The sequence below is a fragment of the Barbus barbus genome, assembly GCF_936440315.1.
Source record: "Barbus barbus genome assembly, chromosome: 39".
Classification (NCBI taxonomy): domain Eukaryota; kingdom Metazoa; phylum Chordata; class Actinopteri; order Cypriniformes; family Cyprinidae; genus Barbus; species Barbus barbus.
Window position 1 is genome coordinate 898,311 of NC_136717.1, and position 24,666 is coordinate 922,976.

Genomic DNA, 24,666 nt, shown 5'->3' on the forward strand with positions numbered 1-24,666 from the left:
TCAAGATCTCTTGCTCACCTCTCTTCACGATCACCTGCACCTTTGCTGTGGAAATAAATTCACTGTGTTATCACTTACCTTTGTGTCCGACTGCTTCCATAACAGAAGATCGGACCAACCCGCTTCCACCATGAGCACTCCCGACCCATTTCAAGAGTTAGTGGACACCCTGAAGAGACTCCTTACCCAATCTGCACCCCCGGCGTCACCTCCCGCTCCACCGAATCCACCAGCCATCACTTCTTCTACGCCTGTGTTGTTCGCCAGTCCCATGGCCACTCCAGCGCCCTACTCTGGTAAACCGGAGGAATGCAATGGCTTCATTATGCAATGTTCACTCATAATCGATCTTCACCCTCAGATGTTTATAACCGAACACTCCAAGATCGCCTTTGTCGTCACATCCCTCACCGGTCCAGCGCTGAAGTGGGCAGAGACGATTATGAGCCAAGCCGGTCCCGCAACCCATTCATTCACCCAGTTTATCTCTCATTTTCGTGAGGTTTTTGGTCTGTCTCCAGGAGATTCCACCGTGGGCGAACAGCTGTATCGGTTGCGACAGGGCTCCTCAACTGTCCACGAGTACTCTCTCAAGTTTCGCACCCTCGCGGCGGCGAGCGGATGGAACGAGCCCTCACTCCTGACCACATTCCGCCAAGGTTTGAACCCCTCAGTGCGCTTACATCTTGCGGCATATGACGACAACTGCGGCCTTGAGAAGTTCATCCAAGCAGCGATACGATGCTCTAACAGGATGCAAGCCTGCTCTGCTGAAACCCACGATTCCCTTTTCCCCAGCTCTCCTTCCTTCTCACAATCACCCAACAGAGATTCACCTGAACCTATGCTCACAGACTCATTCCACCTCACTCCTTCTGAAAGGCGAAGGCGTTTGCAGCATGGATTATGTTTGTATTGTGGAGACAACACCCATCGCATCCAGGAATGTAACATCCGCCCTTCAAGGCTGATGGTGAGTGGCATGAGACCCAACTTCCCGAAGATGAAGCCCCTTACCACTCGTGTCCAACTAATCATAGGTACATATTCCCTATCAGTTACCGCCCTCCTGGACTCCGGCTCCGCGGGGAACTTCATCTCGGGACCCCTCTACAAACAGCTCCAGCTCCAGACCACCGCCACCGAAACCTCTTACCAGATCCAGACCATAACAGGTAAATCCCTGTCACCTCGTCTTGTCAATCGCTGTGTTGGTCCCTTACAGATGCGAGTGGGGTTACTTCACCTAGAAGAGATTCACCTCCTTATCCTCGAAGAATCCCGTATTGACGTCATCTTGGGCCTCCCTTGGTTCGTCCGACATAACCCAGTCTTGTCCTGGCACACTGGTGAGATATTAAAATGGGGCGATTGCTGTTTCCCGCGATGTTTTCCTCAACTGCCTCAACCCACGCCTAAGACCCCAACGTCTGTACCTCTCTATGCCACCACCATCGAGAGCCCTGTCGCCCTGCAGTCTGTGGATATCCCTGTTGAATACAGGCACTTCAGTGACGTCTTCTGCCCAAAGAGAGCCTCCCAACTACCTCCGCACCGGCCATGGGACTGTGCTATTGATCTGCTACCGGGTGAGTCAGTACCGCGGGGCAGGATTTATCCGCTATCTCTCCCGGAACAGAAGGCCATGGAGGAGTACATTGAGGAGGCGTTACAACAAGGTTACATCACTCCATCTACCTCCCCTGCTGCTTCCAGTTTTTTCTTCGTGGCCAAGAAGGATGGTGGCCTACGTCCGTGTATAGACTACCGAAAGCTCAACGACATTACCATCAAATATCGGTACCCCCCTTCCTCTTGTCCCTGCTGCCTTAGAACAACTCCGCGGCGCCACCATTTTCACCAAACTGGACCTCCGCAGCGCCTATAATCTCATTCGAATCCGAGAGGGGGACGAATGGAAAACTGCTTTTGTCACGCCCACTGGGCATTATGAATATAGGGTTATGCCCTATGGGCTCGTCAACGCCCCCTCTGTCTTCCAAGGGTTCATGAATGAGGTGCTCCGAGAGTACCTTCACCGATTTGTCATCGTCTATATTGACGACATTTTGATTTACTCTCGGAGCCAGGCCGAACATCGCCAACACGTTGCGGAGGTCCTACAACAACTCCGGAATTACCAGCTCTACCTCAAGGCGGAGAAGTGCACCTTTCATCAACGCAGCATTCAGTTTCTTGGATACCTCATAGATAGTGGTGGCGTCCGCATGGACGAGAGGAAGGTGGAAGCCATCACCTCTTGGCCACAACCCTGCACGATCAAAGAACTCCAGCGATTTCTAGGATTCTCAAATTTCTATCGCCGCTTCATCGCCCATTACAGCACCATTACTAGCCCTCTCACCGACCTGCTCAAAGGAGGAACCAAGACCCTAGCGTGGAACGCCAACGCTACAACAGCCTTCCTGAATTTAAAAAGGGCCTTCACTACCGCACCTCTCCTGGTCCATCCTGATCCGAAGCTGCCCTTCGTAGTGGAAGTTGATGCATCCACCACAGGTGTAGGTGCGGTTTTGTCTCAGCAGCAGGGGACGCCTCCCAAGCTCCATCCATGTGCCTTCTTCTCACGAAAACTCAGCCCGGCGGAAAGAAATTATGATATCGGGAACAGGGAATTACTAGCCATCAAACTCGCCCTGGAGGAGTGGAGGCATTGGTTGGAGGGGGCCTTACATCCCTTTCTTGTGCTTACCGACCACAAAAATCTTCAATATTTACGTGACGCCAAACGGCTGAATCCTCGCCAAGCCAGATGGGCTTTGTTCTTTACCCGTTTTAACTTCAAGATCTCATATCATCCTGGATCCCGAAACTTGAAAGCAGATGCCTTATCACGAATCCATAACCCAGAGGAAGATACAGAAGGACCCGAGAGCATCTTACCAACGGAGGTGATGGTGAATCCCATTCAGTGGTCCTCTCCACCAGCTGCCTCAGACACTCCTCCTGCTAATCCGCCGGGCTGTCCACCAGGGCTCCAATATGTACCCAGAACTCAACGAACCCCACTCATCTTCTCCTCTCACACTTCCCTCGGTACTGGCCACCCAGGGGCCAACGTAACTCTCTCGCTGCTACGAGATCGCTTCTGGTGGCCCAACATGGCCAGGGACATACGAAGGTTCGTTCGGGGCTGTCCGGACTGTGCCATCTCTAAAAGCTCCCGTCATCTTCCAGCCGGTAAACTCTTTCCACTTCCCACACCCAACCGTCCGTGGTCACATCTAGGAGTGGACTTCATCACAGATCTGCCTACCTCCGATAAATTCACCTGCATCTTAGTCATTGTGGATCGTTTTTCGAAATTCTGCCGCCTGATCCCTCTTCCCGGCCTGCCCACAGCACTACAGACTGCTGAGTTGCTGTTTAACCATGTTTTCAGGTACTATGGCATCCCGGAAGACATTGTGTCCGATAGAGGACCTCAATTCATTTCACGAGTTTGGAAGGCCTTCTTCACACTCCTAGGTGTGACCGTCAGTTTAACTTCAGGATACCATCCACAGTCCAATGGACAGACCGAACGCAAGATCCAAGAGATCGGCCGTTTCCTGAGAACCTTCTGCCATAGCCGCCAGAACTCTTGGAACCAGTTTCTGGGCTGGGCCGAGTACGCACAGAACTCCTTGCGCCAAGGCTCCACTGGACTCACACCATTCCAATGCGTACTCGGTTACCAGCCCCCTCTCTTTCCATGGTCAGGAGTTCCGTCCGACGTCCCTGCAGTAGATCACTGGTTCCGAGAGAGCGAGAGAGTCTGGGACGCTGCGCACCACCAGTTACAGCAGGCAGTGCGCAGACAGAAGATAGCCAGTGATGCTCGCCGTTCTGCTGCTCCTACCTATCATCCTGGGCAAAAGGTATGGCTGTCCACCCGAGACATCCGTCTGCGCCTGCCTTGCCGGAAACTAAGTCCCAGATTCGTTGGCCCCTTTACCATCCTCGAGCAGATCAATCCTGTCACGTACAAACTTCAGCTACCACCACAGTATAAAATCCATCCCACATTTCACGTCTCACTACTAAAACCCTTCTATCCTTCTGTTTCCCCAGAGCCTGGTCCGGTCGAGGATCCCCCTCTCCCACTCATCATTGACGAAGGCGCCATCTACAGGGTTCGTGAGATCTTGCATTCCCGGCGCCGTGGTGGTAAATTAGAATATCTAGTCGACTGGGAGGGCTACGGTCCCGAAGAACGATCTTGGGTACTGAGAGAGGATGTACTCGATCCGACACTCTTAGATGACTTCCATGCCTCTCACCCAGAACTCCCAGCTCCACGAGGTCGAGGCAGACCACCACGACGCCAGGGTCGGCCCTCAGGAGCGGGCCGTGGAGAGGGGGGTACTGTAACAGCACGACCAGGCTCTCCGCCCACTCAACTTCCACGATCAGCCTCACCTGTGTTCTAAACCACTCACACCTGCACCTCGTCACCACCATCATCAAGAGCACTATAAAGACACTCACCACTATCGCTGCAGCGTCCGATCTCGTTAATTCAACGTGGACTCCGCTTCGACGCACAACCAGTCGATGAGTATACCTTCTATCAACTTACCTCTTAGACTAACCTTCTGTTCTCCGTCCCGTTCTCTCCACTGTCCGCAGACGCATCTCTGCTGGGAATCACCCTCATCCGACGCCGGCTCTCTTCACCAGTCTCGCTCCAGCAACCTGAGAAGCATAAGGACACTTTCAGTACAATTGCCTGACTCTCATTCTCCAAGCCTCAAGATCTCTTGCTCACCTCTCTTCACGATCACCTGCACCTTTGCTGTGGAAATAAATTCACTGTGTTATCACTTACCTTTGTGTCCGACTGCTTCCATAACACAGGGCAGCCAACCTAAACAAACTGATATTTTGGCTTTCTGATGTATCGAGTGATGAAGCTCCAATCTGGTTTCTGTTGGAGCAGAACGTGTGTAATCCAGTATCTCTACGTTCATTGCTCTAATCCCAGTGAGCAAACACTATTCTACGAATAACCCAGTTGTCTGTGGATCACTCAGAATATGGTCACAGTTCAGACTTCACTTTAATAGTAAACAAGCGTTGCCTTCTGCCCCTATTCTATCGAATCCGTTGTTTCCCCCTTCACTTATAAACTCAGCATTTCAATTGTGGTCTAGAAACGGAATTAGTTGTGTAAAGGACCTTTTTAAAGACGGCGTATTTATTTAATTCCAACAGATAAGAACGGATTTTGAGATCCCTCGGTCTAATTTTTTTAGGTACTTACAGGTCCGTAGCTTTGTTAAAAAGCATTTCTCTCCTTCCTTGAACCAACCTGAAGGGGGCTGGATAGATGAGTTGTTAAATATGGACCCTCTTCGAAGAGGTATGGTGTCTATTCTATATGAGGTTATTCAAAGAACCGCCTCCCCATCTCTAGACCATATAAGGAGGCAATGGGTGGAGGAACTGGGAATAGAAATATCAGATTCAGCCTGGCAGTGCACAGTAGAACTGGTACACTCATCATCTATATGTATCAGACATGGACTTCTGCAATTCAATGTGCTTCATAGGCTCCATTTGCCTAGGAGCAAGCTGGCTAAGATGTATCCGGGGTCAGACCCATCTTGCCCCAGATGTGGCTTGGAACCAGCAGACCTGAGTCATGTTTTGGGAATGCCCCAAATTAAAACGTTTTTGGACAGACATCTTCAGAACATTTTCATCTGTATGTGACAAAGACATAGACAATAACCCTTTGACTTCCATTTTCGGTGTAGGCTATACCAATCTGCTGATGGTAATTGACCTATTATTTATTTCTATTTCTAAAAGAAACTGTACAATTCAACTCGTCAATTCGTCTTTAATTCCATTCATCATTTGTAGGGTGCCTGCCATCCAATAAGTTGTGTGCTTTGTTACTTTTAATCAGAAACGAAGTATCAGCTTTCAAATTCTGTAAATTTTATTATAAAATACAAACTATAAGTGTGGGTTTTCAGCCACAGAAAGACGTCAGTAAATCACGTGAACAATGTCAAACAATAACTCTAGAGAGAAGCATTGTATTCCAATCAATATATTTTACTTAACCTGTGGCCTTCGATTTAATGTTTGTTTGAATAAATCGGTCATGGGAATGTGCACGGAGACTTCAGATATAAAAACGCGGACTTGTTAGGAAATGTTTACTCAATGAAATCATGGCGCGGTGGCTTCACTTGTTATGATGTCTTGAGCAATTCAGTATTATATTAGTAGTTGTAGCCATTGCAGGCTGAAGGTCGTCTCAGCTATCACTGCGGGAGAATGTGTCAGCGTGGACGTAGTCTCGTGTAGCCAGACCTTCAGACTGACGGCTGAAGGTCTGGAATCTGTGGTAGCTTTTATTGGCCAAAGCCCGCCCATGAGGTCATTTGACCGACATGTCAAACAACCAATCACAGTTCGTTTCATTCAGCGTCACGCTTCGTGGCGTGGAAATGTCGCCACAGACCAATGTGTAAAACTCTCGGACGTAGTTTAAAGATTCTATTCTGCAAACTTTAAATATTTCACATACTTTTGAAAATCCAGCATTTATTTGATCCTGATAAGCGTTTGTCGTCATTGTAGTATCTATATATGTATCTTCTTTGAAAGCGCCGCCATTTTTCTCTGGTTCGGCGTGAGGTGCAGCGGTCACGTGGTACAAGCCGTAGCTCTCAGAAAACTCCCAGTTCACAAGTTGTAATCAGGAGTTCTACGAGGTGAACACTTTTTACAAGTTGGTCTCTCGTAATTACGGTAATTACGATATGGCGTGAACGCACCTTTAATCGTCACGGTATATCAATATTTAATGTTGACGGACTTATATACCATCTGCAACAACATTACAAACTATTTTATTTTATTTTGAATTTGTGTTAATGGGTTAAATCTATGCATGTAAAACCATGTGGCATGTTAATTAAAGTTTTATGCAGTATGTTTTTAGGGCAACTCAGTTCACCGTAAACGCTGCTTCCCACGAACTCTGCAAGTGCTGCAGGTTTAATGTTTGGGAACACAATGTGTGCTGAGTTCAAGTCATTGACATTTGCATAATTTCAAACGTTTCTGTGGACAGGAGATAAATGTTCAAACCCTTAATTTATTAACTTGCAAAATTATTGAATGTTAAAGATGAAAGAATTTAAGAAATAAATATTTGTATTGCAACAGTGTTTGTTGGTTCTTTTAAAACGTGAATCCAAGTGTCAACAGCCTTAAAATTAACTATTTCCATTTTATATACATATCTAGGGGGTTCAGTTGACACACACACACAAAAGTTTGGGAAGTCCTGATTTGGCTCTTTACTCACCTGAGGACAGCAGCCGTTGGTTTTACAGGCAAATGCTGACAGATAGATGGAGATGATAAACTCAATTACAGCAAAAAACAGCAATACACCTCTGATTCCCCTGAAGAGAGTCTGAGAGAAAAATCAACATTAACACAAATAATCCATGATAATTGCTGCTCACACTGGTACACTGAATGCTCAGCAGTCCAGAATCTACCATTCGTGAAGCTCATTTAGTAATATTACATTTTTAGGGCCAGATTTACTAAAAAAAAAAAAGACAAATTAGCATGACAGCGCAAAACTTACTAAATCATGTTGCATGATTCATTTAAATAATTTTGTGCCTGAAAGGGAAACTGCTACAAATGCATGCATGCAGTAATGTTAGCCGCAAAATAACTGTCCTTTTCAATGCTAATGTTTTACTGTGTGTCTTTAGTAAATGCTGACAGAAGTTACTTAACGCCAAATGAGGGTTTGCACTGTCACAAGCTGTTAGTAAATCTGGCCCTGATAGGTCAAACTGGACTGAGTTTACAATGAACTTATAATGTCAATGACTTGCATTGTAAAGGATCTATAAACTACTTCTGAAATGCCAGATAAAACAGGCTTGTGTACTGACCACACAGTAATCTTACAGTGATTGCTAAATAAATGTTTCATTTCCATTCTGACATTAAATGTGAATATAAAAACTGATGACATACATCATGCTTTCTCGTGAAATAACAGTCACTGTCGTAGCAGTAATTGTGTGGACCTCTAGCCAAATCCAGTGAAAGTAACATAATGGCAATGCCTGCGGTTATAGTACTCATAATGTTCATTCCGAGTGACGCATTCACCTGTAGGCAGGAAAAAAACACAAAACAAATTAATAAGCAAGAACTTTAAAACATTGTGTTAACACGTTAAAGTATATGAAGTGTGATAAAAATGCACTTTTGACACAATTTGATGTTGTTAGTTGCTGAAATTTGATTGGATGGTAGCGGCCATGTTTTTTTATGTATCTGAGGCATATTAGGTTCATATTCATTTTCAACTTTACCAATCCTACAGTTACAGTGTTGAGGAGTTGCAGCGCCTCCTATAGGCTCAACTTTAATTAAATTTGGTGTGAATTCTCAAAATATCCTGTCTATACCAGGAGCCGGATTCACAAACATCTTAAGAAATAAGTTAAGAAATTTCTTAAGATAAATTCCACAAAGTTCGTAAGAATGTTCTGAAGTGCAATTCTTGAAAATTTCTTAAGAAGTTCTCAAATATGTTGAGAAAATACATCTTAATTTCTTTCTTAAGAAGAAAATGACTGATCTGAGTGAATACATGGCTGAAGATGCACTAATAAACTCACACTTTAAGGATTGTCTTTTTACGTTTCCTGCAGATTACCCTAATAATCATAATAAGCGCGTACACTATTTTCGTCGTGACCTTGACGGCTTCTCTTTTCAATATGCCATGTTTTTGAGCAGTTACTTTTAACGAGCCGCTCTCAAGCTGCAGTGATTGGATTCAGTCATTTTTGTGCTGTGTTTTTGTACCCTTCTCCTAATGAACTCTTCTGGTATGCATGTTCATATGCGCTGAATACTGCCAAAGACTGTCGTATTCATAGGCTAAAATTAAAAGTGTTCAATCAAAGCTCCCTATCTGACTCGTTTTTAGGTTTCTACTGAGTTTTGAAGTCAGCAAAATATAGGGTCACACATAGGCTAATCATGACGGTCATTGTTTACATTATCAGTCATTGCTGTCACTTCAGGAAACTCATGCACATCCATATTAAGAGTCCTACTATGTATTACATGTAGCTAGTGTTGTTGTAATGCTTAAATATTATAACCCTATAAATGTATTGAATAATTCTTAATATGTATTTGGGATTTAAGACAAGTCTGGGGCTATTCTAACTTTAAGAAGTTATTTACGATGATTTTTAAGAAGATTCTTTTCAAGAATTTGAATTCTTCTTAAGTTTTGTCTTAAGAATATTCTTAAAAAGACAAGAATATTCTTAAAGGGATCCCTGGGTATTAAGACTTGTATGGCTTAATATAATGTAAATTATGTCTCTTACTGAAATATGTAGTAGAAAACCCATCAAAGATGTATGCTATTCTAAAAAAACACATCGTTTTATACATATTTTGGACTATGGGGGGCGCCATTATTCTGATGATGTAAAGTGGTTGCACTCGGTGAGCTACTAGCACTACCTGTTGCTATTTTTATCACAACATATCTTGGAGTAGACAACTCGGAAAACAAAATACTGATATGATGACCACAGCTACTGAAAGAGCTTACAGGTGGCGATGGATATAAGTATAGGTTTAATAGGTAAAGTATAGGTATAGGTTCATCTACAGTGCATAACATCATCAAAAGATTCAGAGAAACTGGAGAAATGTCTGTGCGTAAGGGACAAGTCCGAAAGACCTTTGTTGGATGGCTGTGGTCTTCGGGCCCTCAGACGACACTGCATCACTCATCGGCATGATTCTGTCATTGACAGTATTAAATGGGCCCAGGAATACTTCCAGAAACCACTGTTGGTAAACACAATCCGCCGTGCCATCTGCAGATGCCAACTAAAGCTTTATCATGCAAAAAGGAAGCCATATGTGAACATGGTCCAGAAGCGCTGTCGTGTTCTGTGGGCCAAGGCTCATTTAAAATGGACTGTTTCAAAGAGGAGTCCAAATTTGACATTCTTGTTGGAAATCATGTCCTCCGGGCTAAAGAGGAGGGAGACCTTCCAGCATGTCATCAGCATTCAGTTCAAAAGCCAGCATCTCTGATGGTATGGGGGTACATAAGTGCATATGTAACATAGGTGCACAAGTGCACATAAGTGCATATATCCATAACATCGCTGCTCCCCCTTTGAGAAAATTTGTCACACTAAATTCGGAGAAAATTTCTAGAGCCACACGGTCGACAGTCAGAGGAGAGTGCAGTGTTCCTAGACGTAGAACCACATATGGCCAACAAGCGTTCTCTTATAAAGCAGTGAGCCTTTGGAATACTCTTCCAAACGAAATTATTTCATGTACAAACTATAGTACTTTTACACGCCTGACCAAACAGTGGTTATTATTAAAGCAAACCTGTACACACTGAATGACTGTGATATGAATGGTGTAAATTGTGAGTAAGTGAGTGATAGATTCCTGAAGTGGAGAGTATTTTTATGATGTGAGTGAAGTAATGCTTCCATGTATTATTTTGTATATATTTTATGAATTTGTGTAAGTATAATATCAACCTGTCCAGGGACTGCGGGTGGAAATTAGCATTTTTTGCTATAACCTGGCACATGACATCTCTTCTTTTTTAGACTAATGTTTTTTGTGCATTGTCCCTGATCAAATAAATAAATTCAATTCAAATTCAATATGGTTTGGGCATGTTTTGGAAGGCATTATGAATGCTGAAAGATATATAAAGGTTTTAGAGCAACATATGCTCCCCTCCAGATGACATCTATTTCAGGGAAGACCTTGTGTATTTCAGCAGGACAATGCAAAACCACATACTGCAGCTATCACAACAGCATGGCTTCGTAGTAGAAGAGTATGGGTGCTGAATTGGCCTGAATTTGTCTACAGACCAGATCTTTCACCTATAGAGAACATTTCGCGCATCATTGGGACCAAATTCCAACACCAAAACTCCAGAAACTCAAAACCTCGATGCCCAGATGTCTTCAAACTGTTTTGAAAAGAAGAGGAGATGCTACACCATGGTAAACATGCCCCCGTCCCAACTATTTTGAGCCTTGTAGCAGGCATCAAATTTGAAATCATTTGCTCATTTTGTGCATAAAATTTTAAAATTTCTCAGTTTAAACATTTGTTATGTTATCTATGTTCTATTGTGAATAATATATTGGCTCATGTGATTTTGAAATTCTTTTAGTTTTAATTTTATTCAAATTTTAAAAATGTCCCAACATTTCCGGAATTCGGGTTGTAGAAGTTACTCAAAAATGCAGATCATATTATTATTGCGCCACCTAGTGTTGAGTGTCTGTGTGGCTGAATAGACGTATGTTTGGGACCCTCCTGACCAGTTTGGTGTCATTAAGTGTGGGTGTTGCATTCAGGACATAAAGATCAAATTATGAATTATGGTCACTGATGCCCATATACTTTTAGAGCAGAAAAAAAATGCAAGAATAAATAAGTTTAAACCAGTCCAGAAAATCAGTACAAATACAAAAGAACATTATTTCTGTACTTCCAGCACGGTGCTTGGACCCTTAAAAGTAGTGTTGGGTAGTACATACCCAAAACAAACTGGAGGGGTAATTAATTGTGTTTTCTGCAGCAATGCAGAGTGAGCCAGCGATGATGTACTGAGAAGAGAGAGAAAGGACAAAATGTGAGGCTTGCATTAGAATATGTATTATACACTTATTATACACACATAGAATATTACACACTTAATTGTATAATAGTTTCTTACGATGATAGATCCCCAGTATTGAAGACCACTATAGACAAAGACAAGATCTGCATAAACTGTAGACACAACGCCCAACAGGAAAGTCAGCATACCGATCATTATCTGGACCGTCTGTGAGGGACAAGAAGAACACAGAAAGTGTGAGTAGGACAAGAGTCTTCCATAAAGGGGAACAATATAAAATATACATTTATGGCAGCTGTAGTTATGGACTTATGATTGTACTAGAAAAACATCTCAAAGTAATATTCTGAAAGTGTGGAATTATCATTGTATGAATGTGTTTGCATAGGCCTGGGCGATAATACGGTATCGGTATTTATCAACTATACACCTTCATCGATAACAATATAATTTTTTTTTTTCGATACAGTGCACAATATAGGCGTGTGCTATGAGTGACAAGCAGACAGCACACATGAACACATGCTGTGATGAGGAGATTGTGAACAAAAAATCAATATTAGTCGAATTTAAAACTTAAATTTGCATTTGGCTGCAAAAACGGTGCAATCGAATGTTAGGTGTGTGTCAGAGGCGCAAGAGATACAGTGATGAAGATGTAAGTGTCGTTGTCATACTTTATTGTTTTTGTTAATCTGTCCAGTTGAACCCACAAGACACGCTGCTGCTGCGTTATTCATTCAAAATATTATAGAAATATAGAAGCTCAATGAGGAGAAGTTAGTGGTTAGGTTAAAACCGAAACCAAGCCATTCACAAAGAATGTGTATTAGGCGCATTTTTGGGACAGACAACTATGACTGTTGCACTCGCGTCTCACGCAAGAGATGTATAGAAAATCATGTAAAGTTAAAAGAGTTTAAACTTTTAGAAAACACGTTAGGACTTACTACTTCATATTACTTCATATACACTTACTACTTCGTATACTTCATATTTTTTGATAGTTTGCAACTCCTAAAACGTTGTAAAGTTTAATATTTTATTCTGTAAATGATAAACCTGATCTTATACTGGCGTCTTTCCTTCTGTATGCTTTGTTAATGTGTGCACCGCTCCTCGTTTAGAATGTATTCATGTATTTATTTGCTTACCTCACAGTGACATCCACAAATAAAAAAATGTGTTGCGTTTAAGAGACATTTCTCACCCCTAGGGCTTTCGGTTGCCCTTTCAGAAATGCCTGAAGTCCTTGAAGAGGTGAAAATCCTGCCTGTTGTACATAAACAGACCCAGGAGCATTGGTCACCGTCGTATCAGGAGCTGTTTGTGTTGCTGGTTGAAACTGGATGACGAGCGTTGAAGAGTTCACAGGAATGACAGTGTGAGACATTCTGGTTTCTCAATCTCAAACCGACCTGTAAAAAAAATCTTAGTAAATCGAAACAATATAATTATGAAACAACTCATGTTTAATTTGATCTACATCATAGCTGATGCTCTTTCCAAAGACACTTATAAAATACATTTGCGAATACCATATATATATATATACACACACAGGGATCCATTTTCAGCCCAGGAGTGTAATGCTCAAGACCAGCCCACCACCTATCCCCATCCAACCCCCTCCCACCGTGGACGAATCTGGATAAATGAAGTGACAGATCTGTTCTTACTATCCTGTTATATTTATTTTTGACATGTTTCAATAAAAAAATATGAAATCAAAATGTAAATATGGCCATAAATATCAATAACAAATCACATACTGAGTTTTCTGCAACAAAGAGTCCAACTGTTACATTATGAAGAAATGGTTTGCATTCAAACAAAAATACAGTAGAGCAGTAGAAATATACTTTTTGCACTAGTTTTTTTTTTATATCCATGTCAATGTAATAAATAAAATAATGAAATAAATTATATGAGACATTTCTGCTACAAAACACACAACTGTAACATTACAAAAAAAGTTAAATTCAAAATTGAAAGCTGCCAAGCAGTCATCAATAACTAAATGGAAAATCAGTAAGCATCTCGAAAGAAAGGCCTTCTAGCATTCTTCACAGGTTTTGGTTTACACTCAGAACTGAAACTGGCAAAGCCTTACAGCATCAGCAACCGCCTAAGCAGTGCACTGCTTTCTACAACTTTGTTTATTACTGTCTCATTGTCTATAGACATGAGGATTTCCTTTTCTGTGTCCATTAGCATGAATGCCTCTAATTTCTCTTGAGACATTGAGCTTCTTAGCCTGTTCTTAACAAATTTCAGTATTGAGAAGCTTCTCTCACAGGCGATCTGAGTGATTGAGATTGTCAACAGAAACGTATATGCTAAACCAATTACATGGTAGGCATCAGTGAGAAGGTTGTACTGTGAGAGGATGAGATACACACAAATAACACAGTTTTTGCAGCAGGGACAGGTCCTGTTATCCAGCTCTACCTCTGGTTCCATAAACAATGGTCCACCTGTATCCTCCTCATCTCCTACAAGCATCTCACTACCTGTCGTACAAAGTAACCCTCCAGAGGAGACTTCTTCAGTCTCTCCCACTGGAATGCCAAGCCAGACAGCTCAGCATGCAATGTGCCAACAGTTGCTCTATCATCAAATTTAAGCAGACACTTGCTGATTTCTTGGAGTGCTGACCTAGGGAGCCCATTTGCCTTAATTTTGCCAAAGTTTTTAGGGTCAAGACAGGCAAAATCTGAGAAAAGTTCTGCATTTGCTGAAAACCTTCTATGTATGCTACCTGCCACAGTGTCCAGAATGACATTGTGCACATTGACCTCAAAGCCAGCATCTGGTGATGCTAGAGGGTCGTCTTCTCAAAGCTCTCCTGGCATTTTTTTCTTTTTTCGAACCCGTTTCTCTGGAAGTGCAGTCTGCTCTTCTATCTCAATGCTATCCTCCTCTTGCAGCTTTTGATTGGCCCAACCCACAAACTCATTTGCTGCTACTTTCACTCCCTCAAAGTCTCTGATAAATTTGTTAAGGCTGTCCATTGTCCTCTCAACCAGATGCTGAGCTGCTAGAATATCCATACCCTTTATCTGCAGGTAATTGGAGAGGGGGGGTGTATGCTCAAAAATTCTGAGAAAAGTTTGAGCAGTGAGGATTGTTTCATACTTTAGAAGGGCTTCAATGTATCCCTTTGCTTTGACCCTCACTGTTGGCTTCATACTTGTATCTTCCTCAATAGAGGAGAGAGTCAGCAGCAGGTCAACATACAGTGCATCCTGAGGTTTACTGAAACACCCAAAGACCTTAGTGAGAGCCTGGTCCTTAGCCCACCACCTGGTTTCCCCTATTGGGCACAGTCTTCTGTGACGTTTGGCATTACTGGTCTCTTCCCACCTCTGCATACGCTTATACGATTCTCTGAGAAAAACGGCAACAGCGCTAAGCAATGAAAAGAGAGATGTACTTTCTACAACACTTCCTGTTGCGTCTGCCAGTACCAGATTCAGAATATGTGAATAACACCAGACATGAATCTGTGTAGGAGACTGCTCTGAGAGAAATGCAGAGAACCCTTGATATTGTCCCTGCATTTTAGCTGCATCATCAGTGGAGTTGCCCACACATGTGCCAATGTCAATACCAAGCTTGTGTAATGTCTGTTTGAGCATCTCTGTGAAATATTTTCCTGTCGATGCCTGCCAGTTTAACCTCATCTGCAATTGTGCTCTTTATAATTTGGCTGATGATATCCACAACTTTAAAGATTATGTCTTTTGACAGGAAAGTCAAAAGAGAGCATGTTTCCATGCATTCATACCTCCCTTTATAAAAGGACTATCACCTGCAACAGGTGCAAATGCCAAACACAGAACAGTACAGAGAATTCGTTTTTTCTTTGTATGTCAACCACTTGTGGTTGGTTCCATCTTTTCTGTTATAAACTTTTGCTATGGGATGTTTGTGTGGCTGTTGAGGATGATAACTGAAAAACATGTCAAGGTCCTTTGACTGAGGATGATCAAAATAATCAAACATATCATTCTCCTCATCTACACTAATTGCTTGTGGATCAGGGACCTTCTGCCTGGCTGCTGTTGTCTCACTGAAGATCAATGTCTCTTTCTCTTTCTCACTTCCCTCAGCATCAGGCTTATCTTTATTAAACCACAATAACATTTAAAATAAGTCAACAGGCTAAAATCACGTACATTTTAATTGAAAGAGACCATCAATACAAAAAAAATTCCTTCAATGTAAGTCACTTTGGATAAAAGCGTTTGCCAAATGCATAACTGTAAATGTTGCTAGTCACTGTACTTCGAGTCGCCAGTTTTTCTTGAAAAAATATTTGTCAGTTTGGCACATTTGGCCGCGTCATCCTCCAATGACTTTCTTTTTTTTAACCTGTTTTTTCAGCTCCTCCAGGCATCTTTTTTTTACTGTCCATTTTATTCTTCCCGCGATTAGCGCACTCTCGCTAACTGACACCATAGCATTAATGGCTTCGGTTTGTCTCCATGGCAACGACCTGTGTAGAGGAAGAGAGAGAGCGCGCGTGAACTCTGACAACAGAAAACGTCACATTTTAATGTTAAATTCAAATCTAATGTTATTAGCTTAGTTATCAGTCACACAGTAACTTAAACACATATACATTATTCTGTGTATGTAAACAAAACAAAAAAAAGACAAAAAACAGGCAAGTCTGCCGGCCCAATTTATGAGCGGGGCAGAGCGGCCCACCGGGAATTCTCCTGGTTCTCCCGATGGCCACTCCGGGCCTGCACACACACACACACACACACACACACACACACACACACACACACACAGAGCTGCTTAAAAGTTAGTGAACCCATAAGAATGTTCTATATTTCTGCATAAATATGACCCAAAACATCACCAGATTTTCATACAAGTCCTGAAAGTAGGCAAAGAGAATCCAATCAAACAAATGATAGAAAAAAATATTTCCTTTGTCGTTTATTTATTGAGAAAAAATAATCCAGTGTTACATATCTGTGAAGTGTAAAAGTTTGTGAATCTTTTATTTCAGTATCTGGTGTGAGCCTCTTTTGCAATAACTGCAGCTAAACATATCTTGTAACTGCGGATCAGTTCTGATCGATGACTTGTAGGAGTTTATCCCGTTCCTCTGAACAGAACCGCTTCAGCTCTGTGATGTTCTATAAACAGCTTGCTTCTGCTCCTTTTACAACATTTCAACTGGATTAAGGTCTAGACTTTGACTCAGCCATCCCAAAACATTAACTTTAGAGGCTTAGAACTGTTTTAGACCATACTATGAAGTAGCAGCTAATTTAGTTCCCCCAAATGGAGTTCCTAGAACTAAATACATTCCTAGTTCCTGCGGTGGGAATGCACCAGAAAGCGGGTATTTCTGCCAAAAAGTTCCTATAGTGCAAAAGCTTCTTTTGTTCTTCTTTAACAATCTTTTGGTAGAATGACTTGGGGTTATTGCCTTGCTGCATGGCCCACTTTCTCTTGAGATTCAGTCCTCGGACAGATGTCCTGACATTTTCCTTTATAATTTGCTGGTATAATTCAGACTGCGTTGTTCCATCAATGATGGCAATCCGTCCTGGCCCAGATGCAGCAAAACAGGCCCAAACCGTGAAACCACCATCACCATGTTTCACAGATGGGATAAGGCTCTTATGCTGAAATGCAAAAAACTGTAAACTATATAAAATATACTGTAAATATAAAATATGTAAAACATGTACTGTCTTTATGCTGTTTGTACAATAATTTGAATATTGCATGTGAAAATATTGCGATATATTTTTAAAAATGCAATGTTAGGTGAGATTAATCGTGATTAATTTCAGAAAAAAATGTGATTAATTAGTTATGTATATGTGACCCTGGTCCACAAAACCAGTCATAAGGGTCAATTTTTTTTAATTTGAGATTTATATATCATCTGAAAGCTGAATAAATGATCTTTCCATTGATGTATGGTTTGTTATGATAGGATAATATTTGGTTGAGATGCAACTATTTGAAAATCTGGAATCAGAGGGTGATCTGAGGGTTTTGTGCTCCAGGGTCACACACACACACACACACACACACACACTCATACATATATATATATATATATATATTCAGAATCACTGACTTATTTTTTATATATTTTTTCCATGAATGTGTATTAAATTATTTCCAAGTCTATTCTCTTCATTGCATAGCTTTTGTCTTGGTTGCGCTGCTTCCAGTAGTGTGTTTTATTAGAGCTTTTATCCAATCATATTTCAGCAATCATGTTGCCAGGGTCAAAGACATCTACCGAAGGCCTTCAGAATCAACAGTGCAGGCGTCTGTAGCTTAAAATCAATGGCAATGAACCGTTGCTTTAACAAATCAGATTTCGAGTTGGCAGCACCAGGGCCATCTAGCAGGCTTACGATAAGGTCAGCATTTTCTCGTCCTTTGATTGGATGGTCAGAGAGCGTACTAGTCAAAGCTAGTAAACAGCATCACTGTAAATCATTTTTGTCTTCTATATATATATATATATATATATATATATAAGCAGCACGACTGTTTCAACACTGAGAGTAAATAAGCATATTAGAATGACTTTCTGAAGTAATTTCACTATTATGCAAACGGCAGAATTTAACGTAAAATCAGAGATGGTCCTCACTGCAGAACACAAGATCCAGGGGGTGTGGTTAGATCTCGATCCAACTCCTCCCACCTTACATATACCTGAACCCTAATCCCTAAACCTACCCGTCTCCACCCCCTAGATGTAGATCCACCCGGCCCCTGGATGTTTGTTCTGCAGTGAGGGGCTGCTGCAAAATCACACAAACTCCACAATATTCAGAGGAGCTTGCAATTTTGTTAAATGGCTGTAGATTTGGCACAGATTTTGAGCCTAGACATCCTGACCACATCGTTTCCATTTATCAAAGAGGTTCACGCACTCTCCACAAACTTTCTGTTTCTGAGTCAGTCAAACAGTATTTACATGTTTTCACAGCAATATTCACTGTGGGGTTTATCAAACAACACCAGATATTTAAACACTTCATAGATGCACTTTAATCTGTTTGTTACTTTTACTTACTTAAAATAGTTGTTTACTTTGTGTTTTACAAAAGAAGGCTACTGTGCTATTTAATAAAGCATTAAGCCGTGGTTTACAGTGGATTTATAACAGCTACCCAGCTAACAAAGAAAGGTCCCCTAAACAGCATCTGCGAGCGTCCCCTGGACGTCAGCGTGTAGGGTCCCCTTTACGTTGAGCGGACGTTCACAAGACGTACATTCGGGACGTTTAGGGGACTTTCACTTTAAATCCTCTGAATGTCATTTTATTTTACTAATCAAAGACAACAGACACGTTGTATGGAGCAAAATATGTTTATTTGAACTAAACAATGTGTGTGTGTCAGCTGTGGGGTTAGTCCGATGCTATTCTTCCCGTTGTCTTCTAACCTAAAACAACAAAATGAACACATTCATTATGATTTATGTCTGGATGATCGTTTTTCCATTGAAAATAGATTTGTAAAGATTGTCAACAATTTGGATTTAGATCAAGCGGTCCAAATTTGCACACACATAGGCCGCCCCAAGACTTTTTGCTGCATATAGACGTCTCACTGTGTATTTTTACCATATGGAAATTCAATATTTAAAGTTAAATATGTGTCAACATTATATACATTTAATAATTTACACTTTACATGCTAACACAAGTGTTCAAGGCTAACGGTGAGCAGCTATACATGACCGACAACTTCAGGAAGCGCTTTAAAAGGTAAACTTTTCATAAAATGTAAGCATTACGAGATACACAGTGGTTACGGTAGCTAATGTCTACAAATATAAAAGTAAACATACCTTTTCGACCGACGAAAGAGAGTAAAATCACCGGGAGAACCGTTAACGGTCACTAAGCAGCTGAGCGTTGCCATGGATACATGCAGGTACCCAAAAGTGATGTCATTCCATCATGTGCTCATTTGTTCGACTCTTGCTTGTAGCCTGTCTCCCAATCTAGCTATTTACTTTTCCTATTATTTTATTTTTGAGCTGCACATGGTATAGCAGTCTTAAATGCAATAACTAAAATAATTATTTTACCTAAGTAACTTTTTTTTTTTTTTAATGGGTAGAATTAACTTATTTGTCTTACCTGTTAATTTCAACTTGTTTTCCTTGTCTGCATTCATCACTCTATAACATAAAGCTCCCGGGATTCAACCTTATTTTCTTCATGCATGGGTAATATTTTCATGCTATTTTAATTTTTAATATTCATTTTCATATTTTAATTTTCATGCATGGGGAATATTCATTCATGGGGATTTTCTTTTTTAAATGATATATAGCTGTATATAGAGTCGTCTAAATAATGCACAAATCGGTACATAAATCTTCTGTTCCAGATTCATACACATTATTTATTGTTAAATCTTATTTAAGTTTTCTGTTCTCATGTCAGATGTAGGCCTATGCATATATGTACCAAGAGCTCCTATACTATTTTGCATTCCATTATCACAGTTAAATTAATTTATTCTTTGTCCGAGATGCAAGGTGGCTGGGTGACTGGATTTTTCAAGTGTTGTTATTATTATGCAGTTGTTATGGAAATGGCAGATGAGGGACGAAATAGGGACGTACGCAAACTGGCTCGGAGGAATGCGAGCGTTACACAGCTGACAGAATGCGGACGTAAGTGGACGTCATCAGAAGGTCCGTCAGTGAACGTTACAAAGCGGACGTACTGCGGACCTAAACGGACGTTCGTAACAGCCGGGGGACGTCCCCTGTTTGCTGGGTAAGGACACGAAGCGACTCCAACATCTCCATGTTTTCCCAGCACTACTCCTGAATATAAATGCTCTGAAAACACAAGATTGCTCAAGAGTCATAATCTGCTGTAGAGATAACAGGAAGAACGACAGAGTAATGTTCATAATTAAGACAATACTTCTAAATACTATGATAAGAAACAGCAGTGTGAAATATGAGCTGTTTTGTGTTTAAAATAGCAGAAAGACACATTTAGAAACGGCTCGCCCAATCTAACGGGAAAATAAGGTGAATATCTGCTGTTCATTTACTGTCAACTATATATATATATATATATATATATATAAATATATCGACTTCGATGCGAATCATAATGATTCAAATTCGCAGAAGTGTATAATAAACACATTTTATGATAAACGTAGCTCCTCGAGTAAACGCCTCCCAATAAACTCGAGTTCTGTACAAACACACAAACACATCTAATATCGTCACATATATATCATAAATTATGAGAAGGACATGGACTCACCGATTAATAACAGAAATTGTAATCTTAATTAGGACTTGATCTTATCTCGGGACAAACGCAACACTTTTAGTTTCGATTTCCATGTGTACTCGCTCAAATAACAAACACCATCCCGACTGTGATTGGTCCATCCTGACGCTAAACGGCTGTGATTGGTCCATCCTGACGCTAATCGACTGTGATTGGTCCATCCTGACGCTAATCGACTGTGATTGGTCCATCCTGACGCTAATCGACTGTGATTGGCTCGTCCTTCTGAAGCCTCCTTGTATTTTGTGGAGTTGAAATGTAATAAATCCCGAGTGTTTCCTGGAAATAAGTGACTGGATTACAGTCAAACACTGCGGATATAGAGATGTGTTAGAGGATATCACGTTTGCTGCTGCTGTTCATGACCTAAACAATCATACTCCATGATATGTGTTTGTTAGTTTACTTATAGCGTTGTTCTTCTGCTAATATCCTTCAAACCACTATAGGTTTTTTTGAAAGGAAGCGAGTCATTTAAAATATAACAATATTTAGTATGATCACGTTTTTGGGTTATTTTGTATTTTAATAAAGGTCAGAAAAAGTCATTTTTACATAAATATATCTGTTAAGCAGAATGGCCATGGTTTGTTACTCTGACAATCATTGATTCATTGGTGTGGACACTATTTATCTCTATAGCTATAGTTCATTGGTGTGGACACTATTTATCTCTATAGCTATGGTTCATTGGTGTGGACACTATTTATCTCTATAGCTATGGTTCATTGGTGTGGACACTATTTATCTCTATAGCTATGGTTCATTGGTGTGGACACTATTTATCTCTATAGCTATGGTTCATTGGTGTGGACACTATTTATCTCTATAGCTATGGTTCATTGGTGTGGACACTATTTATCTCTATAGCTATGGTTCATTGGTGTGGACACTATTTATCTCTATAGCTATGGTTCATTGGCGTGGACACTATTTATCTCTATAGCTATGGTTCTTGGTGTGGACACTATTTATCTCTATAGCTATGGTTCATTGGTGTGGACACTATTTATCTCTATAGCTATGGTTCATTGGTGTGGACACTATTTATCTCTATAGCTATGGTTCATTGGTGTGGACACTATTTATCTCTATAGCTATGGTTCATTGGTGTGGACACTATTTATCTCTATAGCTATGGTTCTTGGTGTGGACACTATTTATCTCTATAGCTATGGTTCTTGGTGTGGACACTATTTATCTCTATAGCTATGGTTCATTGGTGTGGACACTATTTATCTCTATAGCTATGGTTCATTGGTGTGGACACTATTTATCTCTATAGCTATGGTTCATTGTTGTGGACACTATTTATCTCTATAGCTATGGTTCATTGGTGTGGACACTATTTATCTCTATAGCTATGGTTCATTGGTGTGGACACTATTTATCTCTATAGCTATGGTTCATTGGTGTGGACACTATTTATCTCTATAGCTATGGTTCTTGGTGTGGACACTATTTATCTCTATAGCTATGGTTCATTGGTGTGGACACTATTTATCTCTATAGCTATGGTTCATTGGTGTGGACACTATTTATCTCTATAGCTATGGTTCATTGGTGTGGACACTATTTATCTCTATAGCTATGGTTCATTGGTGTGGACACTATTTATCTCTATAGCTATGGTTCATTGGTGTGGACACTATTTATCTCTATAGCTATGGTTCTTGGTGTGGACACTATTTATCTCTATAGCTATGGTTCTTGGTGTGGACACTATTTATCTCTATAGCTATGGTTCATTGGTGTGGACACTATTTATCTCTATAGCTATGGTTCTTGGTGTGGACACTATCTCTATAGCTATGGTTCATTGGTGTGGACACTATTTATCTCTATAGCTATGGTTCATTGGCGTGGACACTATTTATCTCTATAGCTATGGTTCATTGGCGTGGACACTATTTATCTCTATAGCTATGGTTCATTGGTGTGGACACTATTTATCTCTATAGCTATGGTTCATTGGTGTGGACACTATTTATCTCTATAGCTATGGTTCATTGGTGTGGACACTATTTATCTCTATAGCTATGGTTCTTGGTGTGGACACTATTTATCTCTATAGCTATGGTTCTTGGTGTGGACACTATTTATCTCTATAGCTATGGTTCTTGGTGTGGACACTATTTATCTCTATAGCTATGGTTCATTGGTGTGGACACTATTTATCTCTATAGCTATGGTTCATTGGTGTGGACACTATTTATCTCTATAGCTATGGTTCTTGGTGTGGACACTATTTATCTCTATAGCTATGGTTCTTGGTGTGGACACTATTTATCTCTATAGCTATGGTTCATTGGTGTGGACACTATTTATCTCTATAGCTATGGTTCTTGGTGTGGACACTATTTATCTCTATAGCTATGGTTCTTGGTGTGGACACTATTTATCTCTATAGCTATGGTTCTTGGTGTGGACACTATTTATCTCTATAGCTATGGTTCATTGGTGTGGACACTATTTATCTCTATAGCTATGGTTCCCAAATACACACTGGAAAAGGAGATCAGAGTGGCAAAGAGGAATTATTCTGACAAGCTCAGGAACAAATTCTCTTCCAGCGATCCGGCTTCAGTGTGGCTTGGATTAAAGGACATCACCAGCTACAAAACACCACCCCCCAGCACTCTGGAGAATCAACACCTGGCAGACGACTTAAACGAGTTCTTTTGTCGTTTTGAACGATCACCCCACACCCGCCCAGAACACCCCTCCACACAACCATTCACACCTCCAGCAACCCCTCTCTCCCCCACACCTACAATTCAAATCAGCGAAGACGATGTGTGCCAGGTCTTCAGGAAAAACAAAAGAAGGAAAGCACCTGGTCCAGATGGTGTGTCACCAGCCTGCCTAAAAATCTGTGCTGAGCAGCTGGCCCCCATCTTCACACAGATCTTCAATAGATCACTGGAGCTGTGTGAAGTCCCCTCATGCTTCAAACGCTCCACCATCATCCCCGTCCCAAAGAAACACAAAATTACTGGACTAAATGACTACAGACCTGTGGCACTAACGTCTGTAGCCATGAAATCATTCGAAAGACTGGTTCTGGCTCATCTGAAGGACATCACTGGACCCTTACTGGACCCCCTGCAGTTTGCCTACAGAGCAAACAGGTCTGTGGATGATGCAGTCAACATGGGACTGCACTTCATCCTGCAGCATCTGGACAGACCAGGGACTTATGTGAGGATCCTGTTTGTGGACTTCAGCTCTGCTTTTAACACCATTATCCCGGAAACCCTTCAAAATAAACTAACTCAGCTCTCCGTCCCCACCTCCGTCTGCCAGTGGATCAACAGCTTCCTGACAGACAGACAGCAGTTAGTAAAGCTTGGCAAATTCTCATCCAGCACTCGAACCATCAGCACTGGAGCTCCTCAGGGCTGCGTACTCTCCCCACTGCTCTTCTCCCTCTACACCAACGACTGCACATCTAAAGACCCCTCTGTCAAGCTCCTGAAGTTTGCAGACGACACCACACTGATCGGCCTCATCCAGGACGGTGACGAGTCTGCTTACAGACAGGAGGTTAAGGAGCTGGCTGTCTGGTGCAGTCTCAACAACCTGGAGCTTAACACGCTCAAAACTGTGGAGATGATCGTGGACTTCA

At 41.4% G+C, this 24,666-nt stretch overlaps 1 protein-coding gene across 1 annotated transcript; it reads right to left on the minus strand.

The window, feature by feature from the left end:
• Positions 1–4,739: 4,739 nt before the first annotated feature.
• On the minus strand, positions 4,740–21,096 carry LOC306858502 (membrane-spanning 4-domains subfamily A member 4A-like; the record flags this gene model as incomplete). Its single annotated transcript, XM_079399068.1, has 8 exons — positions 21,009–21,096; positions 12,915–13,122; positions 11,801–11,911; positions 11,622–11,690; positions 8,029–8,166; positions 7,334–7,444; positions 4,881–4,977; positions 4,740–4,798 (listed from the first exon to the last, which is right to left on the minus strand). The coding sequence occupies exons 2-8, from the start codon at positions 13,095–13,097 to the stop codon at positions 4,740–4,742; spliced, it is 768 nt and encodes a 255-aa protein (XP_079255194.1). The 5' UTR covers positions 13,098–13,122; positions 21,009–21,096.
• Between the last annotated feature and the right edge of the window lie 3,570 nt (positions 21,097–24,666).